This window comes from Microcaecilia unicolor, chromosome 7 (assembly GCF_901765095.1).
Source record: "Microcaecilia unicolor chromosome 7, aMicUni1.1, whole genome shotgun sequence".
Taxonomy (NCBI): domain Eukaryota; kingdom Metazoa; phylum Chordata; class Amphibia; order Gymnophiona; family Siphonopidae; genus Microcaecilia; species Microcaecilia unicolor.
The window spans coordinates 170,447,585-170,474,607 of record NC_044037.1 but is presented as its reverse complement, the minus strand read 5'-3'; the positions used below and the strand labels follow the sequence as shown (position 1 = coordinate 170,474,607).

The following is a 27,023-nucleotide window of genomic DNA, read 5'->3' as shown; positions in this document are numbered from 1 at the left end:
AGCACTATTTAACTGGTTAATTCCCACTGAATATTCGCAGCTGGCGTATTGCGGCTAACCACCTATACTGCATGATAAGCTGTGTAGCACTGGTATTCAGTGCTGGGTTTAGCAGTTAAATAGGACCGCGTAAATATCTTTAACCGCTAGGAATATAACCGGTTAGCGCTGAATACTGGTTCAACTAGTTAAGCTCCAGTAGCCAAAAACGTACCCAGAAATTCAGTGCCAACCGCCGGATACAAAGCAGCATTGAATTTCTGTGCTGTCTACAGCGGCTGAATATCGATCCCATAGCACCTTGGTTGAGTCTTCACCACTTGTACACTCCCCCCCCCCCCCCCCATATTGAGCTGTCTAAAAAAAAATATTTAAAATATATTAAAATATAATTTTGTTTCATCCATCTATACAACATACTGTATACTTTTAATGTGAAAGATTATGGAGTTATTCAGAAAGATTAAGAAACCAAAATTTGACTGCTTAAATTGTCACACCTCTTGACTTGGTGAAAATCCTTTTGTAACAGTAATAGCCATAAGTCATTTATGCTAAGTATCTAAGAACTTCACACAGCAAGATGGTGCAAATAATCTGTGTCATCCTTTTTGGCAGAAATGTTCACAATCTTTCAAGTTAAGCAATCTTTTGTGAAAAGCAGTCCAACTCCTTTCCCCGATTTTCTACTGTATTCAGTCTGGACTTTGACTGGGTCACTTGAAGACCTTCACGTTCTTCTTGCTGATGTTTTCTGTTCTAGAAAAATGGTGCCAACGCCCATATGCAGGGTGATGGAGGAATGATGGTATTGCTTCTCCACAGCCCTGTCTAAAAAAAAAAAGCCTCACTCTGCAACTGGCAAGAGCTTATGAAAAGGCAACATTGAAAACATTACACCAGTAGACCACCACCATACCTCTTATTAGAAAAAGAGAACAAGTAGCACTATTATGAATTCCTGCATAGAAACTACACAAATATATAGAAAATAGGGGCTGATATTCAGACTGCAGGAGTTATCCTGGCTAATCTCCCACGTTCACCTCTAAACCCAGATATTCAATGCAGGGCCATTTCCAGTGGTCTGCACTGAATATCAGTTTATTTTTGGGCGGTTAGAAGATAACCGGCTATGTTGATATTCAGACTTAGCCGGTTATATCAGTTGACATAACCGGCTATCTGCCGATTCTCAGCCCCACTTTAGCATCTGTATTTGGCCACGTGAATATGTGGGATATCTTTGACCAGTTAGAAGATAACCAGCTATCCGCTAGCCATTAACCGGTGATATTCAGTGGGCGATAAGATGGCTATCTTCTGCTGAATACCGCCGGATAGCTGGTTATGGGGCATTTAACCGGCCAGGTGCCAATCCTGGCCCGGTCAATGCTTTTGAATATTGGGGCGATAAAAAATGATAAAGACTACATGAACTAAGTAATCTGCCTATTTATACCATCTACTATCCCTTTTTTTTTTTTACATTTGTACCCCGCGCTTTCCCACTCATGGCAGGCTCAATGCGGTTTACATGGGGCAATGGAGGGTTAAGTGACTTGCCCAGAGCCTTTCTCTCCCTTAGTTGCAAACAGAAGATGAATTGCCTCCCTAATATAGAATAAAAAGTCCATAAATTAGAAAATATATGTGCCAGAAAATGAACTAGATACTCCAAAAAGCTACACAACATAATGCAGCCACTACCATGCTTTACTGTAGGAATGTGTTAAGCAGGATGACGTGCTATGTCAGTTTTATACCATACATATCACTTGGCATTAAGATCAAAATGTTAGATTTTGATCTCATCAGATGACAAAGCATGTCTTCCACAAGTGTGCAGTGTCCCTTAAATGTTTGTTTGCAAATTCTGTGTGGCACATACATGTGGCTTTACGCCATAAACCTGGCCTGTATACTGAAGAAATCTTGACATTGTTGAACAGTCAACATTTTCCTCAGACTCAGCCAAATACCTTTGCAGCTCTTTTAAAGTAGCCTTGGACTTTAAATTGATCTTTTTCAGCAGTTTCCCTAACCCACATCCACTGATTTTGAAGGGACAGCCTGACCAAGACAGAATTTTGGTTGAACCAAATGGGATTGGTAGCATGGAATGTTGCTACTATTTGGGTTTCTGCCAGGTACTTGTGACCTGGATTGGCGACTGCTGGAAACAGGATACTGGGCTAGAAGGACCACTGATCTGACCCAATATGACTATTCCTATGATAAACTGTTTCCACTTCACAATAGTAGAACTTTTGGTGCATCAAGGTATAGTCAAAGCATACCCCTAATTTATCTTTCAATAATTTTAACCAGGAGTTCTTTCGGCAGTTTTTTGTTTAGTACATTTATCCCTCTGTTTACTAAGCCACGCTAGCGGCTGCCATGCGCTAATGCCAACTCAGCCCGTTTACTTTGAATGGGCTGTGTTGGCATTACTGCGTGCCTTAGTAAACAGGGAGGTTAAACCTTTACTTCAAATTCACTTTACAGCAGAATCAGCTTTTCTCTTCCAGAAATAAAATTTTATGCAATCAAGACTTCATTCCTAATTACTTTTTGAATATTTATAACTGTTCTTTAATGTCAAAAGTGTAGAGTCTAATGCACATATCAGTTAAACTTCTACTTTATTGCATTTTGAATTGAATTTTTTTGTACAGGATATGAAAAATGTAGAACAGTATGAAGACTTAAAAAGCACCATATGGCCAGTGTTGTGCTAGTTACAGTCAATAGTTATTTCTCAGCTTAAAATAATTAGTTACAGTAATTAAATTACTCACTTAGAAAAGTAATGGATTACTGATTACAGTTACCTGCTTAGAGTGACTAATTGCTTTTACTTTACCAATACCACATCCATGAATACTTATGGTAAAATTCTTAAGGTATGTGGAGGTAAAAAAAAACCCTAATGTGAATATTGAATAACTTCATCTCTTGATGCTTATTTCAAGGGGGTTTGACCAACTCATGCTAACCACATCCTTGTGTCATGTCATTGTAGTTACTCCTCAAAAGAATTACACTTACTGGAATAGTGAATAAGTGGTTTAATTAGTTTATTGCAGTAATCAATAAACTACAGTAACTAATTCCTAGTAACTCAATATTGTACAACACTGCATATGGCTTACACTCAACTCATCTACTGATGGAGCTTAAAGTGTATACTGCAAAAAAAAGCACCATAGTATTACGAGGAACAAACTTCTCTAAAAGATTCATCTCCTGATGATCAATAAAACCTATTATCTCTCAAACCATATTTTGTCTTTTTGTGATTTAAAATAGCATGTCTGCCCCATGAATTAAACAAGGGATAATAAAAATGGAGTCATGTCAAGGCAGAAAAAAGTCAGAAAACTTCTGATCTCTACTAAAGGTTCTTAACGAAAAGGAATCTTAGTATACAGCTTTATAAATTATACACTTAACACGAATTATGTGAATGCTGTGGTGTGAATGAATACAAGCCATGTTTTGAATAAAAAAAAAAAAGTACAGAAAAGACGTTACCATCATAACCAGTCTATCAGCAAGAAAAGACTGCTAACTTGCCAGACTCAAAGAGCGCAGCAAAATCATCATTACTCTGCAAGTGTGCCAATCTGCAAACATTTTCCACCAGGACATACATTTAGCCACTTGTTATTGGCTTGCCGAGTGATAAGGGTCTGTGATTTTTGCCTACTGCCAGTCATCAATGACAAGACAACACCAAGGGCTTCTTTTACAAAGCCATGAAGCCCATAAGAATTGAATGGGCTGCCTCTCATTTTAAAATCAAACAACTGTGGAACAAAATACACCTCTGCAAAATAAGAAATCTAAAAATAAACTTTCAATATAATAGTGACAAAACCAATTTTTTAATAACCATTCATATATGAACTTACAGGAAGAAAAAAGTCTCAACAGTCACAGGCTATTCACTGTGGCATTCAAACCATATCAAACCTCCCCATAGGAGGACCACAAGAACATCTTGACTTGGACCAATCATTGGCAAAAACCTCCTGAAAACTTTTTTTTTTAAATTTTAACATGTAGCAAAATATTTTCAAAAACCTTCTTACTTCTTGCAGTAAATCACCAAACTATGTAAGCTCATCCATATATGCTTATCAATATCTGGTCATATGATTTAACAGCACTTACATTTAGGAGCGCTGCATCTTGAACCCTCTCATTTGCCATACCGAGAATCGGCAGCACGGTTTTGTAAAAGAGGCCCTGACTGCAATGTGGCTCGCAACTTGAGTGAGATGACCAGAATCAAATGCAGATTCATTTCAGAAAATGGAATTTGAAAAGGAAACATAAAAAGTAAAGTTCCTTTATAAGCCAGCTAAGCAGCACATGGATACATTCCTGTGAAAACAAAAAAAACGGAAGATATACAGAAAGACCAAACTCAAAAATATAAAAAAGCCAAATTTATTTCTAAGGACCCTACACAGTCCGTGTTTCGGCCAAAGAGGCCTTCTTCAGGGGTCTATAAATTGGCATATATAGATATTCATCCAAAGGTTCACTCAAATTCGGACAAATCTGTTAATTTCCTTTCCTACCAGAATCCAGAACCTAACCAGAAGGATACAGCACTTGAGTGTTTAGTTTAATTAGTCTTGATAGCAGGCTGGTGTGATTGTTGTCCTGTGAAGGCTGGCTAGAACTCACAGCTGATTAGCTGAGACCAATTTATTCATTCTCCTGCATTTGCCAGAAGTTTCTCCTGATGGCTTCCTTGCTATGCAGTACTTCAGTTGTTGAAGTTTATAATGAAAAAGTTCATTAAAAATATAATACATTTGCATTTCCTGTAAATGGCGTTTTTGACTATAAAATGCATATTCACATACTTAGAGTTAATGCTCTGGTTTACTAACACAGGGCACGACGCTCAAAACTCTGGCAGTAGAGGAAAGATCGCACATCCCACAGAGCAAGAACAGTGATGAAAACTAGCCCCAAAGCAAATGGACGCAAGTTTTATGCACACTAATAAAGCGAAGGCAAGGGGAGAAACATGACTGAGGAATTCGCACAAGAGCTGCACTTAGAGTGAAACTCCTACGCATGTGCCAGGCAAAACAGAAGTGCCTCCACAATGTTTTTTAAAATCCCCTAAATGGCTCATACCAAAGCACAGGAAAACAGGCACCAATGTCTGCCCTCACCCCGGGCTTTCCTCGGCTCAGAGACATGTTTTTTTCTCATTATCAGCACTAGAGGCTGCATGGGCTTCTTTCTCCTTTCAAAAGGAGCCAAAAAATGGTAATTTAATGTGAAAAACGCAGAAGCAATCCTCTCCTCAAAACCCAAATGCCATTCCCGATCTGGCAGTGTGTTTCTGGTGTTAAGGCCAACGTTAGCTTCTGCGCTGATCTGAGCATTGACGAGAATACATAAATCACCATGTTTTGAATCCATTTCAATGCGTTTAAATACAATTTGCGCTCATCTTCGGGGCACAGATTAGCACACGCGCTGAAGGATTTTGTGCATGTTGTGCACATTAACATGCGCACAGTTCTGGCGTTAATCGCTCCCAGCGCCGGCGTTAGGTTTTGAGCATCTAGGCCACAGTGTTTCCAAAATGGTGTGCCACAAAAAATAATTTCACATAAAACTTGTCACTGCCTAATGTTCAGGCGCAGACCAGAAGCTGAGCACTGCTCTCTGCACCTTGCACCAACTAAAATTATTGAAAGATTTACCAAACAGCACTTCTCTGGAAAAGGGGTACAGAGAGTAAAGCCATACAAAGACTTTTCACTGGGAACCTCTTCCAAGCCAGCGTTCCAACCTAACAGATTGAAACTATTTTTTCTACTACCTCTGACTTCATATAGTTTATGCTAAAGTGTCATGTTTTTCTTGACTGAACTATTGGATGCAAGAAGTGAACGTGGATTGCTGTTCAAAACTGGCCTCCCAGTGTAACCTGGTCCCAACCTTGACCTCCTCACAACTCTAAAACTTACTTAAAGCAACCCATCATGACGCTCACCAGGCAAAGAAGGGTTACAAAGGCAATATGTATTTCTGCATGAAAAGGAGAAATGTTCAGAAATGTTATTTGCCTATAGGTCTAACTAACTTGTCAGAATACAGAGTTATCTACTCTCTATTTCTTTATAAACTTGATAATATATGTTTAAAAAAAACAGCTGGGAGTGAACTAGAGAGCAGCATCTCTTTGCTCAAATTTTGTTCTGGGTCTTGATATTAGTCACACAAACTCCGATTCTGCAGTCAGTGACACCACACATAATAGAGCCTAAGTTCAGTGCTTTCTGGAAGACATCTGGGCATCAAAATATTCCAAAAACACTTAGGGGTATAGTTATCAACATCAGCTACGTTAAGTGTTATTAGAACAGATCCCGTTTTATGCAATGGGACCTAGTTACTACCGTAATATATCTTAATGATAGCCCACATTGAAAACTTCCACTCTTAGTCTTGTTAAATTAAAGAAAATCAAAGTAAACCCAACCTGGGATAGAGCTGACTTGCAAGACCCCGCTGGGCACTTAAAGAGATTAAGTTCTAGCAGTTGGCTTCTTTTTTAACTTCTATTTGAACAGGCTCAGCAGATCTAACTTCCAAATGCTTTACAGTTGCCCTGGATAGTGGTTTTCTCTACATACTGGCCCGAAAACTAAACGACTATGATTATAAATAATGCATTATCAAATTCAAACTGCATTAGAGGCACTATGAGATCATTCTCTTTGCATAACATATGGTTTAATAAAGAAATTGCTGCATGATGGTGCTGCTTGAAACATATTTCTAATATTTCAAATCAGCCTGGATCCTGAAGCCTACCATATGTCATGTGTATGAACAAACTCCTTGTACCTAAATTGCTAAATGTCAAAGACGACACTGGATTTAAAGATTAGAACTGAAAGAGAAAGCTGAGCTAGTCTCCCTGGACTAAAATAGCAAATGACACTTAAAAAAAAAACACTGAAAAATATGAATGTCATAAATTTCTTCTTATCAAGGAAATGTTAAAAACAGTTTAAGAATATTCTTACAGCTTCCACAGACAACTGCAAAACACAACTAAAATACCTCTAAGATAACCTAAGATAAAAATTAAACAGTATTTAACTGCCCCTTTGTTATCCTCCATAAGAAAAACTTGCTCAAAGAATCACATTTTCCATTTTTTTTTTTGTGAAACCTCAATTACAGCTCAGATTTTTTAAGATCAGGTAGGAGAGTATTCCATAAGGGTGGAGCCACACATTAAAATACGTCTTTCATTCTGTCACATGAGTACACTCCTTCGAACTTTGCATATAAATAAACATAACAGGAGATTTGCATTGAATAGAAGGAATCCTAGGCACATATCAAGACATACATTCTAATGCCTCCAACTTCACAATTCTAAAAACTAGAGAGATTCAAACTACAACCAAAAATCTAAGGGAAATCAATAACATTTTTCTAATACTGGAGAAATTGGTCCCTGGGCTTAATGCTCCATGCTGTACTATTCTGTATTAGCCGCAAATGACAACTGCTGCTTGAGGGGGGGGGGGGGGGGGGGGGGGCTTTATCCATTAGTGAAATGCCACAATGAGAATCTTCCATTTAAATGTGTATGAAAGTCTCAGGGAAGTCTTTGCTGCCTTCAAGGTGGTAGATCCGAAGAATCAACTAGGTACTCCTCAACTTCAACATTGACAGCACCATGATTTGAGACTGGGAAAGAGTTTCCCTCTTCTCAACAGATCCTGTGTTCTGCCTCCAGAGCCATAAAGTCACTTTTGGCACATTCGGAGGGATGCCTAGCATTATCACTCATGCTGTTCTCATGTTCCAATAACTCCAGCTTTCCCTTGTTGTAGAAAAAACTGCTCACATGTACTAAGACTTCAGATTGCAAGGCTGAGGAAACACCTATTAAAGGGAAATTCATCTTTTCAAGGTAGCAAGCACCTCCCCCATAGCTCCTTTACTTGATTACTTTGAGTTTGACAAAGCTGCTCACCTGCTCTTGTCCAAGAATTACAAAGGCAGGAGTTGGGTGGGAGGAACGAGGACAGCATGTTGCCACACAGCAGACTGCATGCCTCTCTTGTTTATTATATCCAAGCCTTTAAGTCTCTGCCTATCCAGCAGCGCAAGCCCTTGCTTTTGTGACCCATAGTCCTGCCATCTCTGGGCTGCCAACTTGATTGCATGCCTCAATACTGCCTCCTCCTCTCCCACTGCTTTCTGGCTCATACTCCCCCCTTCTTCTTCAATCTCCAATACAACTGCCCTACTCTCTCATAACTTGAGACTGATCCCTATTCCTTCAGTTGGCTAGGGGTGTGGGTGTGTGGAAAGGGGAAGAGAGCTGCAAGAGAGCAAAAGTCAATGAGAACAGCTTCCACAGGGAAGAGAGAGCTCTGCAGCTGTGGCATCAATGCCACAGGGGTGAAAAAGGGAGCTTGGCAGAGCCAACAGGAAGAGGTCGCGCAGCGATAACGATAAAGCCTATCTATCTCAGGTGCTCTCCCTTGGGTTTGCCATCCTGTTCAAGTGAACGATCTGCATGGTAGGTCACGCCAACTCTGACTCTCCTCTTAGATCACAGCCTTGACGACCTTAACCATGCTATCTATAAAATAATTTCCAAAGTCTCTTGTCTTGTCTCCATGCCTTGATTAGACAAAGTTCCATGGAGCATGGGCTATTTCAAATGCATTTGTGCAGCATTGCATGTATCTAGTAGCACTATAGAAATAACAGAAGAAGAATTGAAGTCTAAGTTAGACAAATGTCTAAGATGCTAAAAGCAGCCTGTCACATGCAACCCTTTACATCCTTTCTTTGGTCTTTTCTATTCCTATAGATGATTTCAGAGATTTTCCTTCACATCCCTCACCCCCCCCCCCCCCCCCCCCCCCCCGCCACCTTTCCCTGCAGATTCTTCAATTCTTAGTTGGCAGCTTGTCATTAGAATGATCATCATAAAGATGGGTAGACATACAGCAGCTCTATGAATAATGCATGCTTCTACCTAACTGGAATTATTTTTCCAACTGCTCCATTAAGGGGCCCTTTTACTAGAGGACTTGCCTCACGGCAACCCGGACCTACTGCTGGCCCAATGCGGCCGCCAGCGGTAATTTTGTCTAGTGTGCCATTTCTGGCATTACGGAAACGTTTTCCGTAATTATTAGCGTGGCACTGACCTGGCAGTAATTGGGCAGTGATATGTGCTACCCAGTTACTGCCAGCTTACTGTGGGAGCCCTTACCACTACCTCAATGGGTGGCGACAAGTGTTCTGCTTGGACACGTGGTAAATGCAATTTTACCGCATGGTCATGACAATTTTCAGCTCCTTTTTTACCCGCTGTGGTAAAAAGAGCCCTGGTGTGCAGCAAAAATGGCCGCCACAACTACTGCAGGGTCCTTTTTACCGCAGCATGGTGGTAAAAGGACCCCTAAGTGTATTGAGCAAGAAGGACATGCAAAATAGTACATTGGGATGGCCAATGCAAGAAAAGTATGCAGATGATGGCGTGGGAATGTGTGATACTTGCACACAATTTTGTGGGCCCATCTAGGCCTACGCAAAGCCATGCATTAGACACCAGCACACAGCACATTAAAATCAATTTTAATGAAGCTATCAGCTATTCTACCTTGATGCAAAGAACTACACAGAAAACTTTCTATTGCTACAATTTATCATCAAGAATCCAAGAAGCTACATCCCAGGTAATACTCTGATCCAAACACCTTGCCAAGTTGCCTCACCTACAAGCCAAATTCCTCAGTCTTACGGCCCTAAATTTAGTATCTTACCAGCTGATATTTAGCGTGAGTTAATCAGGCAGGAACAGCTAGAATGTAAGCTCTTTTGAGCAGGGACTGTCTTTTCTTTATGTTCAATTGTAAAGTGCTGCGTACGACTGGTAGCGCTATAGAAATGATTTATAGTAGTAGTAGTAGTAGTAGTAGTAGTAACTTGTGCCTCGGCAGTAACTGGTCATTTTTAGTCACATTTAACCAGTTATCGCTGCTAAAAATGTCCGGTTAGCACCGAAAATAAAGCTGGAGATGTTGAGGGGCGTTCTGGGGGCATGACCAGTTAAGTCCCGTTATTCGTAACTTAACCAGCCAGGTTTAGCAGTCAGATAAAGCCGTATAAAAAGCAGGCCTATCTTTGTCCTTTAAGCCATGGTGGTTAAGTCTGAATATCAATTTAACCGGTCATGTCCTAGCCAGTGCTGAAAAACCCAAAAATTCAATGCTGGTCACCCATATATAAATACATACATATGCATATACAGACAGATGTACACACACACACACACACACACAATACAATACACAATTAAAGATTCTTACTGACACCATTTTGCATTGACAGGGTAAATACAGGCCAGCTCAGTGGCAGTACTATAAGCTGCTATGCTGAGAGACCTAGATCCAGCTCGGAATTCCCACTCCTCCAGAGATGCTGCAGAGGTACTGTTTACATTCCATGGGGAAAGGTGTCACAGCCATTGCACTATGGTGACATCTAGTGGCTGAATTTAGGCTCTTTGGTTGCAGAGATATGAAAGAAAACTTGCAACATTCTCAACTTGGAAAGATGACTGGACTACATAGGATGAAGGGCAATATAAAGTAGACCACTGCTAAGAATCGGCAAATGAAGGAACATCACACCATATCCCTACCCTTGTTCCAGCTGAGCTAAAAGCCCAAAAGCAGCATGAGGAAACTACCAGGTCATCAAAAAAACCCAAATGGGTATAGTCACAGTCAGAGATCAATATCACTGCAGACTGAACATTGATTGATGCTTATCCTTACTGAGAAAAAGCTCTATACACTGCATACTAATACTTTGATTAGCACATGGTTGTACACAATGCCTCTTTACTGTACTTCCACATTATATTTGTAACTAGATGTCAAATGTTAATGTTCTTTGATCTGGTCAGTGCAGGGTATCATCTGCTGAATGCATTACTGACCTTTATTTTAGGATGTTTTAAATGGATGGCTAACATGGTGACTATTTTCAGTTCACATATTACATCTTGTCATAATACTAACTCTGAAAGAAGCTCTGTTATTTAGATATTACTTGCATACTCTTCAGCAATTTTTTAAACTCCTTGGAAAATTAATTTTAGCAAAATTGCACCATAGCATATTTCTGATAGACTTATAATGGCATCAATGTTACGAACACAAGCAAAATCAGATACTAATGTTTAGGGTAATTTGGAGCACAAAATATCTGAACTCAGGTATTGACCTGGGTGACATCATTGAACTATAAAAATGTAATTTCTTTTTCTTTTAAACATCAAGAATAAGCAGAACAGGTTATCTTATGAACATATGAAATGCTACTCTTCATTTCAATCAACTAGCACGGATTAAATGCCTACTTGCAGGAGGCGGGACATGTGAAATTGAAACTTCAAATACATTGCAAGGACGGTTTTCACAAGACCAAAGAAATCTTGTGTATATTCCTTAAATGCAACTAGATATCAAAACTGAGATGTATACAATTTAGGGCCCTGTTTACTAACGTGCGTTAGTGTTTTTAGCGTGCCTACACTTAGTGTGCACGCTAACCATGTAGGTGCCTATAGGGATATTGTAGGCACGTACATGGTGAACGCGCGTTAAAAACTTTAACGTGCCTATAACGCTGCTTAGTAAACAGGGCCCTTAATGTCACACACTCAGCTATTTACCTTGTGTTTACTGCGAAAAACGTTTTAGTTCAATAAGTCAAAAGGTGTCAACTTTATGGGCTGGCCAAAAGGTTTAGTGACCATGCAAGACATCTCTGTTTACATCTTGAACCCTGCTCTTTGGGCCAGCTAAGACAAAAATATTGTAAAGTCAGCATTCAAAGTTCCTGGAAAGACTGGAGTCCTAGCTCTTATACCACAAGGATAACTAGTAACCAGAATCTGTGTATTTGAGCGCCGAGTTCCAGCATTATGCACTGCTATTTTTGCTGGGTTAGACAAAAGGACAGAAAAAAAAAAAAGTTTAAAATGTGGGGAAAAAAAAAAAAAAAAAAAAAAAGAGTAGGTAGTCTGGAATGAAGGATCATGGCTTCTGTAGCCCCAGTAGAAAACATGTACAACTGAGCCCAAAGGAGGCAGAAACTGCTGGTCGCCAGTCATAAGTCTTAAATAATTTTTCTTTTTTAATATAGAAAATATTTTATTACATTCAATGAAAATTTCAGACATAAGAGCCACACAGTGCTCTGATATGAGAAACATTTAAAAAATTTATACTTAAAACGACAGTTTGAACTGCCAGTGAATACTCTACCTCACAAACTGGTTGCTCCTGTTGTGCCAGATCCAACTCCCGGGGTCTCGTCATCTTATCGATATCCAAGGAATCCATACTGGAAGTGCCAGAGGCAATGCTGGAGCGAGATGAGTTACTAACCGAGCGCAAATCCGTGTCACTCACTGTGCCAGCTGATGCTGTCCTCCTGTGCTGACTTGTGACTACAGGCTTAGGCTCTTCCATTAGGGACTGACGGGCTGCCTCATCCATACTCAGTGAGGCCTGCTCTAGCTGTGCTGTGATGTCATCCAAGGAGAGGTTGGAATGCGAAGGCTTGGTCACTCTTCCAGATGAAGCTGGTAGTCCTTTCATGCTGCTTTGATTAGAGGCAATACGGCCAGCTGAAGGCCTTTGAAAGCTTCTCCTCTCTGCAGAATGAGATTTTACGGTATTCTTTGCTGAATGGGACCCAATGCTGCTAAGCTCCTGCTCTATGGAGCAAAGATCGGCCATTAGGGCATCAAGATCCACAGTCTCTCCCTGATTCAGGGCCTCTGCAAACAGAACAAACAGCATTAAACCTCAAGATACTAAAAGCAACCATTTTCTAAACTCACACCTTTCTTGAAATCCATTTCTGCAACTGAGTTCCAGCATATTTCATTATTGCATCCCTAAACATGCCAAGACAAACTACAGTGCCATACATCTTTCTCTACATTAGAACTTCTCTTCACTTGTTCTATCACCTCCTCTTCTACACCACACTTCAACAGAACAATGCATTGTGCGGATTACCCAACAGCTGGGTACTAGTTTGTTCTTGTGCACTGGTCTTTCAGACATACAAGTCTATCAAGCCATCAGCTGCTGCTAATAGTTCGGAATATTAATCTAATAAAATGGTTTGATAATGGAAACAGTCCTGAGAAAAAGGTTGAGAATCTCAAATATAGCAATGTGAATATGTTCTATCCATGATATGCTTGTTTTACTGAAACCAAATCACCGTCTGTGCAACAAAGGATAAATTAACTGATTCTATATTTCTTGAGACAACCAAAAGTAGGAACAATAAAACTAATTCAGCATCAGTGTAAAACAGCATGTGAGACCTCCCCCCTCTCCCCAAGCTTACTAGACATGAAGCTAACTACAAGAAAACATCATTATATCCTTGGGTAAGGACGAAGTCTCATTCATAAGATATTTTCCTTTTCAAATACTCAAAGATAATGGATCAAGCAGACTAATGAATAAGATAATAGGAGCCAAAAGAGAATTCAAAGCTTAGAGGATAGTCATCCTTCACAAGAAAGCTCACCAGAAAGTTAGTTTTTAACATTAAAGAGATTGTATACTACACAGGCTTCTGATATGCATGAGATTAAGAAAAAGGTTTTCCAAAGAGGGGAATTAATACAGTATATCATAGGGCTAAGAGCACCGGAGTCTCTTAGAAAAGCTACTAACGACACAACTGGTGATGTGAAACTTGTATGTACCTTTTGTTTCTCCTATTTGGCAACAGATATTAAGGAAATTATGAGAAAACATTGGCGTATTATACAGAGTTTAGAGGGATAAAAAAGAATTATTGATAGAACATAGAGATCGGGATCTGAGAAACTTGGGCCCTGTTTACAAAGGCGCACTAGCGTTTTTAGTGCAAGCCAACCCTGTCTGATGCACATATTTATTTATTTATTTAGATTTTGCTCGCACCTTTTTCAGTAGTAGCTCAAGGTGAATTACATTCAGGTACTCTGGATATTTCTCTGTCCCAGGAGGGCTCACAATCTAAGTTTGTACCTCAGGCAATGGAGGGTTAAGTGACTTGCCCAAGATCACAAGGAGCAGCAGCGGGATTTGAACCGGCCACCTCTGGATTACTAGACCGGTGCACTAACCACTAGGCCACTCCTCCACTCCACATAGAAATATTATGGGCATCTAAACGGTTAGCGGGTGCTAAAAACACTAGCACGCCTTTGTAAACAGGGCCCTTAGTTTCTTCAGTCCTTCCATAACTAAAGTGATGCTCTTCAAATTTGGAAGGTGCAATTTCTTTTAGATAAATGATTGAGACAGTTATAATCTCACCCACTGGCACCTCTATAGAGATTAAATAATGTTTTTTTTCCCCAAATGCAACACAACAAATATAATTTATGCTATTGTCTGCCCCTGTGATCTTATATATATTGGAAAGACAAAAAGGAGCGCCATACATGTTGTGCAGAACATAAATGCTGCATGACAAACTGAAAAATGGTTACCCTGATAAACATTTGGTTACACATTGTCAGACAAAATCATATGTTTGAGGATCTGAAAGACTGTGTAATATGTTTTCTGTGTCATGGTGGAAATGTGGAGGGCAACACTGACAGACATTTGTTGGAAGAGGAGCAGAAAATGAGTTGAATACTGTACAGCCTTTAGGCCTTAATCAAGAAATTCAGGTCTTCGGGTCTTGCAGGAACTATACTGCAATAATTTAATAAATCTTTTTTGCATGGTTGAAGACAGAAAGCTCATATTGGGACTTGGTTATCCTCTTCCAGACTACTGAGAAGTGGAGTGCTGAGGGGTTCATCCCTGTCTGCAGTCTTTTTTAAAATTTGTATTTATAACCTTTATGTCATTTGCTGCGTTCTTCTGGGGTTCATTGCTGCATATATATATATATATATATATATATATATATATATATATATATATATATATATATATATATATATATATATACACACACACATACAGAGGACATTAGATCTGTCTTTCCTTTGACTTTTCCTGTTTCTGCCTCTATCGCCCATTTGCAGGAACTTTTTGTTGGTATTTCTGATTGGATGAGGAGTAAGAGACTCATTTTAAACATTTCTAAAACTAAAATTGTATTGGTGAGTCGTGATTTAGATCTGGACATTCCATCACACATTTTACTGTTACAATAATAAAGCAATAACATTTCCACCTGGAGAACTGGATTCAATTCCCATTGTGGCTCCTTGTGACCCTGGGCAAGTCACTTAACCATCCACTTCCCCAGATACAAAAACTTAGATTGTGCATTCACTAGGAACAAAGAAAGTACCTGCATATAATAAATGTAAACTACTTTGGTTGTACCACAGAGAGGTGGTATATCAAATCTATGACTCTTATTACCTGGCAATTCAGTTATCGCCCTGTCAACTGCACAGGAGTTCTTTTGGACTTGGCTCTGAAGTTTAAGCCTCAAATATAAGTAGTAATTAATAATTCTTTTTTCAAACTTTGAATGCTGAGCAAATAGTCCTTATCTACGGAGGATTTTAGGTCAATGTTGTAGCACATGGTGTTCAATGGACTCGATTATTGCAATGCGATCTTTCTGGGCCTTCCAGATTCCTGCATTCATTCCTTGTGAATTGTTCAGAACTCTGTGGCGCACCTCTTATCAGGGAATTCATGGTCTGAGCATATTTCTCCTCATCTCATCAAATTGCCATGGCTTCCAATTGTCTTTAGAATTAAGTTTATGATTCTGCTATTGATTCATCAGGCACTCTATAATACTTCTGCACAATATTTGAAGACACTAGTGTGTGTCGATCAATTTGTCCACTCTCTAAGGTCCCAGGGTGCTTGTCTGCCTTCAGTTCCCTCTATGCAGACCTTTTGCTTTGAGTATATCAGAAGTGCTTTTTCTGTTGTGGCACCAAGAGAAAGGAACCAGCTACTGCTGGATCTCAGAATGCAAAAAAGGTACTTCCACTTTTAAGGAAGTCTTAAAAAGCAACTTAGGAAGGTGTATGGGCTCCTGCTTAAATAAAGAATCTGGTTTTCAAGCTGCCATACTTTCTAATGGGGGGGATTGTTTTACATTGTTTTGTTGTTACTGTATTGATTAATGTTTTTATGTATTTTATTGTGTATTTTTTGTACTCCATCTTGAATAAAAGCAGAATTTAAATAAACCATAAATTGACTTCACTGTGTTTTTATGAATTTTGGTCCCCTTATTTACTATTATTTTATTAATTTTCATTGTTTTTCATTCTTTTTTCACAATTTTTAAAATTATTTCTCACTGTTTTTAAAATTTTTATCTTGATGCTTTAGGCTAGTATTAAGATTTTCCCCTTCCTTGTCTTATTCCCATATTTTAGGCACTGTTTACTAAGGTGTGCTAGCGTTTTTAGCGCATGCTAAAACTTAGCGTGCTAACACTAGAGCCACCCATAGGAATATATAGTGTCTATAGCATTATCACGCTCTAAAAATGCTAGCATTCCTACAGAGCAGCTTAGAAAGCAGGGCCCTTTATCTCTCTCTATATTTATTTTTATTTATTTTAAATTATATATTCTACTATTTTTTCTAGTTTTATTTTAATTTTGTTATATTTATTTCTATTTTAATTTTATTTTTAACCTTTATCATCACTTTTTTAATATCTTGAGATGTTTATAGTTTAAGTAAGACCTGGAAATTAGACCCATTTTTTTTTTAAGGAACTTTCCTTTTTTAAAATGTGGGTTATTTTTTTTTTTGCTTATTTTGGGATCCTTTTACTAAGCCATGCAAAAAAGTGCCTTAGTGTGCCCTTACATGGGTCCTTTCTGTCTGTAAAGGCCATTTTTAAGACAGCCAGAAAATGGCCAGTTTTCCATTTTCCAAATGGCCATTAACAAAAATTAGCATGGCAGCACTTACTAACACCTATTTTGTAGAAAGTAATGGGTCAATTGCTAATCCTGTGTTAATCAGTTAGCACACGATAATGCAGATTTGCTGAATAGTGCAGAAATACCTAATCTCACCCCCCTCCCCCAGACATGCTCCCTCTGTGGAAAAATAAAAATGATTTTTTAGCCCCTGGTATGCACGTACACATTGCAAAATTATCATGAGACATTTCAGTTTGTCCCACGTCAGCCCTTTTCAACTGCGATGAGCATATGTTGGTGCTTATCGCAGGTTACTAAAAGGAGCACTTTGTATGTATAAACTGTCAATCACTATCACTGACTGCTACAGCTGATATTAATCTCACTGAAGACCAATGAAGTTTCTATTTGAGAAGATATTTTGGTAAGAAAAAGGGGTTTTATGCTAATCAGATAAGCTCCATTTTGCTGGCGGTGTCTGAATGTTTTCTCTGTTTGTACATATCAGTAGTCTTTGGCTATGGGGGCTTGTATTTTGGTAATCACTTATGCCTGCTCTTAGCCTTGTGCTCTGCTTTGTAGTTTAATTTATTATGGGTCTGTGGCTACTTTGGCTATCTACCAGTACTATATGGTATTTACAATGGATGACACTATTGTAGACTCTCATTAGTTCCTTTCTTTTTTAAATTGCACTTTGCTTGAGGCTAATATGATTCAGCCCCTACAGTGGGTACCAAACGCATGTTTTCTTCCTTTTTTTCTTCCCTTCGTTTCTCCCATTTTAAATTTCTAACAGATGTTTGTGGTTTTTTGTACATTCAGACGCTTATCACTACTTATGAGCCTTTTTAGGAGAGCTGATTGGCAGCCCATTCAGGGGTCCTTTTACTAAGGTGCGCCGAAAACTGGGCTGCGGTAGCGGAGGCACATGTTTTGGGCGCATGCAGATCCATTTTTCAGCACGCCTGTAAAAAGGGCCTTTTAAAATTTTTTTGCTGAAAATGGATGTGCTGGTGGTGGCAAAACAAGTATGCTATCCATTAAAGAGCAAAGTGTACAGGTAGGTGTATAAGGGATGACCTGAGTTGCCAAATAAGAGGGGATAGCAGTATGCAGTGATTTGAATGTAACCACAAGAATTTTGAATTTACTCTGGTATTCAATTGGAAGCCAATGTAAACGTTGTAACAGTGCAGAGATATGATCACGTCGATTAGCAGTACAGGGCTGCAGTATTCTGTAAGGTTTGAAGATGTTTGATATTGGTCTTAGTAATACCTGCGTAAACAGAATTGCAGTAAATCATAGCGAGAGTTGACTTAGGCATAGCACACAATTTGTTTTATGGGGGATTTAGAGGTAGTAGATTATCCATCAACCTTGTTTTTCCTAGCACACTAATGCATGGTGACCGCAGGTTAAAATCCACTACCACAGGGTGTGTGCTCAGGCATCCTGCGATAGTTTTCAGATCAGCGCACACTTCCCACATGCTAAAAATATATATATATATTTTTTTTTTTTTAAATGCTGGGGGCATGTTTGGGGGTGGGGAGTAAGTGTGCCCAGCACTAATCGGTTGGCACAGCTGCATCACCACAATCTAATCAATTAGCATGTGGTTAGTGCGGGAGCCCTTACCACCTTGTAAATATAGGTAGTGATAAGGGCTCATGCACTAAAATGCGGCCATTTTACTGCCACGCTAAAAGTAGCATCAGCACACAGCAAACTCATGAGTTAATCATACTGCAGGCCACTTTTTAGCACAGCTTAGTGACCTCTATGTTTTGTGACTGTTTTTAAATTTATCATTTGTATTATGAAGATGTTGAGTTTAGGCACCTGTTAATTTGGAAGTTCTTCCCTAGTCTTTAGCATAATAAATTGTCTAATTATTCAAGAACATGATTTTAATCAGGTAACAAAAGCTATCCTGCAGAGTAAATTAGCTTGACTGAGGTGAGCATCATATCCTATATAAAGATTTAGCCTTCACCATAAATGTCAGTGGAAAGTCATCAAGCTAAATTTTAAAAAATTAAGTTCAAAGGACCTGGAAAAAAAAAAGAGTAATTGATGCTTATCTGTCTGCACAAGGTTACAAGACCACTTCTAAACAGCTGGAACTCTATCCACCCATTATCAGTCTACAAACAACAAAAAGATGAAGACCACAATGACTACGCAGGAGCAGCCATCCTGCCAAGATCATCCGAAGAGTCAACTGGAAAATCATCCAAGAAGTCACAAGAACCCCAGATTAACATATAAATATCTACAGACTCCCCTTACTACAGCTGATGTTAAGGATTCATGAATCAAGAATATTATTGCCCACCTCCAGTTTCAAAAAGCATTTGTTTTACCAACAAAACTTCTCAAATTAATACTTTCTGGACAGATGACTGCAACAAATGTGTTATTTTTGACAAAATCTAAACACTGCCTTGCAAAGTAAGAAGCTCATTCTGTTTGTCATGCTTGGTGAGGAAGTATCATGGTGTGGCGTTACTTTGCTACATCAGAACTGGACAACTTACCATCACTGATGAAACCATGAATTTTGTTTTATAATCTGAAAATTCTAGTAAATGAAAGTAAGGCCATAAGTACATAAGTATTGTCACACTGGGACAGACCCAAAGGTTCATCAAGCCCAGCATCCTATTTCCAACAGTGGCTAATCCAGGTCACAAATACCTGGCAAGATCCCAAAAAAGTTCAATACATTTTATGCTGCTTATCCTAGAAATAAGCAGTGGATTTTCCCCAACTCATTTTAATAATGGTCTATGAACTTTTCCTTTAGGAAGCCATGCAAACCTTTTTTAAACCCTGCTAACTGCCTTTACCACATTCTCTGGCAACGAATTCCAGAGTTTAATTACATGTTGAGTGAAGAAACATTTTCTCCGATTCATTTTAAATTTACTACTTTGTAGCTTCATTGCATGCCCCCTAGTCCTAGTATTTTTGGAAAGAGTATACAAACAATTCACGTCTACCCGTTCCACTCCACTCATTATTTTACAGACCTCTATCATATCTCCCCTCAGCCATCTTTTCTCCAAGCTGAAGAGCCCTAGCCACTTCAAGTCTTTCCTCATAGGGAAGTCGTCCCCTTTACCATTTTCGTCACCCTTCTCTGTACCTTTTCTAATTCCACTATATCTTTTTTGATAATCGGTGACCAGAGTTGCACACAGTATTCGAGGTGTGGTCGCACCACGGAGCAATACAAGGGCATTATAACGTCCTCATTTTTGTTTTGCATTCTTTTTGTAATACCTAACATTCTATTTGCTTTCACAGCCGCCACAGCATCCATCCATCCATGAACTGAAACTAAATTGATGAAGAAAAAAATCTTGTGTTTTGGACTAGCCAAGTCAAAGTCCTGGCCTAAACCCTACTGAAATGTTGTGACAAAACTCGAAGTGAGGTGTTTATGTAAGGAAGCCCTCAAATGTCCAGAGCTGAAACAGTTCTGAAAGAAAGAATGGGCAAAAACTCATTAAAGGTAATGTGAGAGACCAATCAAAAGTTACAAAAAATATTTAATTGAAGTTATTGCTGTTAAGACATGCCACCAGTTACTGAATGAAGGCTTCAAATGCATTTGCACACAAGGATACTTATAGAAATATTTTCTTGAATAATAAAAATATAGCCTTTTTGATCGAAAGGTTCTTTTACCAAGCTGCTCTAGTGGCGGTACCCATTTTTGCCATACGCAAAGGTTCTTTTTACCACAGCGGGTAAAACGCCTGCTAAAAGAAATAGCCATATGGCAAGTTTGCACTTGCCATGTATCCATTTTGTGGGGGGACACTGAGGTGGTGCTAAAGGCTCCTGCATTAACCCGGCAGTAACCCCTGCAGTAGAAAAATCAGGCCCGATTTTCCATAGCGCTGGAAATGGAATGCACTGGAGGGAGAACTATTGCCAGTGTCCACGTTAGGCCAGCAGTAGCTCAGGATTGACACATGGCAACCCTTTAGTAAAAGATCCCCTGAGCTATTTATTCAATGGGGTTATCTTTCCTATTTAAAAAGGCATAGATTAGGATTTAATCATGCTTTGAATATAAACTGTGATAAAATACATACTGTCCTAATATGGTACTCAAAAATATTTTTGTGAACCAATCTATAAACAAAACAATGTGGAAAGTTAATGCATTGCTTCACAAATTAAGTCCCCAAAAAGGAAAGCAATGATTGCTTTCGTTTAAATACAAGCAGCCATTCTATTCAAATATCAGCATTGCACAATACCAGATGGGAGTCATAAGTTGGATTCCCAGGATCTAGCATCTAATTGCTGGTCTGGTAATGAATAGAAGTAGTGGGAAAGATCATAACATCCTGTGGTGTGTGTTTCCTGCACCTCAAGGGCACGTGGACTGGGTTTGGAAAGGAGATGTCATCTGTGACCACATAATGAAGAGTATTATTGCAATGGGTCAGATCATAGGGGACGGGATGGGGCCTAATCGAGGGAAACTCCTGGCACCTGCTAGCCACAACAGTGCTTCTGCTTTCTTTAAAATATATACAAAATATGGTACGTTCATCCTCATATTTCCTATTCTTCATTTGGTTATCAGCTACTTTCTAGTTAGACAGCAGTTCAGCCTTATGACCTCAGCTGTTCTTCGTATGGGCTGTAATGTAAGATCAAGGAGCAGCGAAAGAATAGGCTATGGGGCAAATTTATGTTTTGCAGTAATGGTACAAGTGAAAAAATAATTAGGTAAGTCAGAGAATAACCAACACTATAAAGTTTTCCCCTTAAAGATATTAGCCTTTCTCTGAGAACAAGCAGTCATGATATTCTCACATGTTGGTGATGTCATTCACAGAGCCCGGAGCGGAAACTGCCATAATGCACTGTCACTTTAAAACTTTGAGGGCGTGCCCTCACCCCTCATGTGCAGGTGCCCTCTCACCCAACACCCAAGTGCAAAACCAGCAGTCTAGCATTTTTTGCTGAGCAGAGAGATTGGGTTTCTAATCTCTACTCAGCGTGTCATAAACTTTTCCTTTTTTTGGATATTTTCTCTCATATTTTACTTTTTTCTTTATTTATTTTACTCAATTTTTTTTCAAATTTTTATTCGTTGGTCTTTGAGCCCTTCTTTTGGCCAGGAAGCATTGACTGTTTTCAGGTACTTAACTACTCAAATTTTCCAGGCCATTGAAGCTTTTGACCTTCTGTTGGCCATTTTTCTCTCCATGTTATCAAGTGGCTTTAAGAAGTATACTCAATGCAATAAGGCCATTTCAGGCACAGACCCCCCATAACTGGTGTGTTCAGTGCTTGGGTGCATACAATGAGCCCTCTTGTCTGCGCATGGAAGCGAGGACACTTAAAAGCCTGCAGAGTCCAGTGTGAAAAACATTTTGGTTATCATTGGCATTGAGCTTGGCAGGAGATTTGGCACTAGACAAGGAACCTGTACTGGTGTCAAGAATGTCTGACATCGGACTCAGTACCACAACCACATAAGGACTATGTCCTCTTTGTTGGTGCCAAGTACATTAAGGAACCTGCAGGGTAAAAAAATCTAAAAAGCATCGTCATCGTTCTCCTTCCAGGCACTCTGCCAAACCTCCCTTGCATCAATGTCCTCGATGCACAGGAAGGATCCATGCTGCAGAGACCGCTCTCTTTCTCTACAACTTCTCTCATTGATAGCGTTTGAGGTCCTTGAGATCTCCTACAACTGCACAGGCCATAACTCAGGCTGCCTCCACATCATTCTTTGCCAGTACCCATGCCTACTCTACAGGAGAAAATCTGGGCTATGCTGAAGGCTGAGCTCTCAGGGCTACTGCATTCGCAGTCTATTCAGGCTTACAGGGTACTCATGCCAGCCTCAGACCAGCCCGCAGATACATCAAAGACACTATCATGCGAGAAGTCCTGTACTTCAGCTTGGCATCAACCATTGGGGGAGAGGAGGAATGACAAACTTGACAGGCACGTGGCAACATCAGCAGAGGAACTTTCTCCAGCCTTGGAGATTCATCCGCCTTGAAGTACCCTGACACAAAGCCAATGCTCTAGTTGACACTCTTCCACATACTTCCAAGAAGAGTACTTTCAAAAGTCAGACTCGGATCTCTCCTGGAAGACAGAGCAGGACCCACAGGACCTCTTAGGTGAGAAATCCTATGCCATTTCATCTGATCCTTCTCCGCCACCTGAGAGACGTAAAACTCCTCTATCCTTTCCTGGTTTGGTCTATGAAATGACCTAAGCCATACCTTTCAAATTGGAGACAGAGGAAGAACCTCGGTCAGAACTATGAGGTTCTAGATTATGACTCTCCTCCTAGAAATGGAATCACTGTTCACTTCATACAATTATGAAAAATACTCTGATCAAAAACTGGGAGACTCCACTAACAGTTCAAGTTGCTCCAAAGAAAATTCATACAATGTACAGGATACAGAAATGCACTGGGTTTGAAAAAAATCCCAGTTACCCCATCATTCCTTGTGGTGGTAATCTGCTTTAAAGTATACTTGAATTATACTATCTCATGCTTCTGCTCCTCCACTTTGAGAAGCTAAAACATTAGACTCTTGGCAGAAGAACATTTCAAGCCTCAGTGATAACCAAACATATATTAGATCATCAACTTTAAGCCACTTTGAACTGAAACTTGTTTTGGATAACAGTGGGATACAAGAATGCATAAATAAATAAAATAATTCCACAATGTACTTAAAGTCTAATACAGAGTACTCTCTCCTTTGCTGACTTCCTTCCTCCTGAAAAGGCTGATGAGTTCCTCAAGCCTCACAGAAAACTTCTAGATTGTTATAAATATCTGGCAAAACAGGCCTTTGATGTCTGTTCTCGCATTTCCATCTTAGGAGTAGCAATTCGCCGTCTTTCACGGCTGAGAGTCTCCAACCTTGAATCTGCTGTCCAGGAGTGTCTGACAGATGTCACTTGTTGTGGAGACAACTTATTTGTTGACAAAGTCACGGAAGTGGCCATCCTAATTAAAATGTATACAGATACTGTTAAGACTCTACCCAGACCACAGACTTCTGTCACCTCTTCTTCTTCTAGAAGATTTGCAGGAAGTTTTCAAAGCTCCAATTACTTTGTTTACATTCATTTTACTCCCACTCATCCACCTGAAAGGACTACACCCCAATGCTCACATCAGTGGCAGCAGAGAGAACAGAAATTACATACCCCTTTCTCAATACAAAACAGTTTTTGACTCATTCCTAGAGAGCATTGCCATCATCCAAACAACCTACTGGTCAGAGGCAGACATCCTCTTTCAACAGGAATGGCTGCTTATAACCTCCAACTGTTGGGTATCATACAGCACAATTGCGCTCTATGCTGGGGAAAAAAAGACCTCCAGACTATCCACCAAGAGAGGCTCATTTCAACTACCTCCAACTGATAGTACTTCAAGAGGAAATCTCTGCAAACCACAGCAGAATGCAACAGAATCAGTTCCACTGCCAGAGAGGGGTCAAGGGTTCTACTCAAGATGGGGGGGGGGGGGGGGGGGGAGGGGATATGACCAATTCTCAACCTGCGAGATTTAAACAAATATCTATTCAAAAGAAATTTGCATGGTTTCCCTGGTATCACTTCTTCCCATGATCCAGCTCAACGACTGACTTTGCTCTCTAGATCGGAAAGGAGGCATGCAGTCATATACCTATTCTCCCTGTACACAGGAAGTTCCTGCAATTCTGCTGTGGGGCTCTGCATTATCAGTACAAAGTCCTGCCATTCGGCTTGGTTTCAGCCATGTGAGTCTTCACCAAATGCCCGATAGTGGTAGCAGAAACACTCCACAAATGGGGCATACACGTTTTCCCCTACCTCGACAACTGGTTAATCAAGGCAGTCTCCCAAGAGTTGGCACAAGCGTCAATTCAATCCACCATAATGCTCCTAGAACTCCTCAGTTTTGTGATAAGTTACCCTAAATCACATCTTAACCAGTTCAGACTTTACAGTTCATCGGGGCTCTCTGGACCCTACTCAGGGTCGAACCTTCCTCAGTCAACTGACAGCAAACATAATCTATCTTTCCGTTCAAGTTTCCAGATCCAAACAGGTACCTGCTCATCAGATGCTCTGCCTAATGGGTCACATGGCTTCAATAGTTCATGTAACACCATTAGCTCAGCTCTACTTCAGAATTCCTCAGTAGGCACTCTCCTCTCAATGGTCCCAAGCCACAGGATTGCTCTCAGCCCATATTCGGTTTACTCCACAGCTACGCCACTCTCTATAATGGTGGTACCCAGAATCTCACCAGGGGGACTTTGGTTTCAGTCCATTCTACATCACAAAATCCTCACCACAGATGCCTCCATGGTAGATTGGGGTGCTCCTCTCCATGGTCTCCACACACACAGGGTTCTTGGTCCCCATGGGAGAAATGACATAGTTAGCGACCATCTACCCTTCCAGAAGTTGCTAAAAAAAAAAAAAAAACTTACCTCTTCAAACAAGCCTACCCAAATGACCAGACTTAACCTATGAACCCACTCTACACCACTCCTACCCCTACATCTCCTGCCCATTTCACCTATATCAACCTATTTCCTAACAACCACTTCATACCTCTACTATTGCTACAGCTGTGTTCTTTCTGTGATACTATGTAATTCCATACTATGTAAGCCGCACTGAGCCTGCTACCGAGCGGGAACGAGCGGGGTATAAATGCAACAAATAAATAAATAAATCTCCTGAGACTGCAAGCATTCTGGAATGCCCTCAGAACTTTCCAAGACTGTATTCTCAAACAGCTAATACTCGTTTGCACAGACAACCAGGTTGAACAAACAAGGAGGAACAGGTTCTTACCACCTCTGTTGAAAAGCAATCCAGATATGGACTTGGTTGGCTTCTCTAAACATCTCCCTAAGAGCTGTTTATCTAGCTGGCAAACAGAATGCTGTGGTGAACAAATTGGGTAGAGTCCTTCAGTCTCACGAATGGTCCCACAGCACGTCTGTAGCTTGTTGAATATTCTAGCAGTGGGGGACCCCAGCGATAGACCAGTTCACTTCTTCTCAAAATAAGATTCCCCACTTTTGTTCCAGAATCTATGCTCCCAACCAGATAGCCCCAGATGCCTTCTTGATCCACTGGAGAACATCTTTTATAAGCTTTTCCCCCCACTACCTTTCTTAAGGAAAACTCTTCTCAAACCATACTGAGAACAAGGGACCATGCTCCCTACTGGTCATGTCAAATTTGGTTCCCTTTTCTCCTAGAGTTAATAGCCTTAATAACACAGAACAAAGGGTCCCTCCTCCATCCAGACCCCTGCTCTCTGGCCTGGATGGCTTGGTTCTCGATGATATAGACTTACATTCCATAAACCTTCCAGAAGGTGTCTCTAGAATACTATTACCCTCTAGAAAACCTTCTACACAGAAATGTTACCGTTTCAAGTGGAGAAGGTTTTCCCTCTGGTGTACAGCCAGAGCATGCAACCCTGCTAGGTATCAATTCCTACTCTTATGGAGTTCCTCCATCTTTTTAATTCTGGCCTTAAAACTAACTCAAAGTACACTTTTCACTGTGCAAGTTTCTGTTCATCCCTTGATAGTTAGATTCATGAAAGGTTTATTTCATACCAAACCTCCTATCAAACCACTTCTGGTAGCGTGGAATCTCAATGTCATCCTCACAACTCTCATAAAACCTCCATTTGAACCACTCCATTCCTGTTCTCTAACGTTTCTCACTTATAATGCACTGTTCTTTTTTATTTATGAATATTTTCACTTACATATCAAGTAATACAACTTGAAATCCGAAATCAATAAATCACAAGTGGCAATATAATAGAAAATCAACCAAACTATTTTGGTCCACAATACATATCAAAGCAGGGCCATAAAGAAAATGAAAAACATCCTTTGTACTGTTCTTAATAGCACTTACTTCTGCCAGACGAGTAAGCAAACTTTAGCCCTTATAGCAGACCTCTTTACACTAGGTTCTACCACAAAAAGGTTGTTCT

General features: G+C 39.9%; 1 protein-coding gene across 1 annotated transcript in view; it reads right to left on the bottom strand.

The window, feature by feature from the left end:
- The window catches only part of RAPH1 (Ras association (RalGDS/AF-6) and pleckstrin homology domains 1), a 629,351-nt gene that overhangs the window by 310,692 nt on the left and 291,636 nt on the right, over positions 1-27,023 (bottom strand). Inside the window, exon 4 of the mRNA XM_030209745.1 lies at positions 12,363-12,880. Coding sequence (XP_030065605.1) covers positions 12,363-12,880 — 518 coding nt within the window. The remainder of the gene's footprint in view (positions 1-12,362; positions 12,881-27,023) is intronic.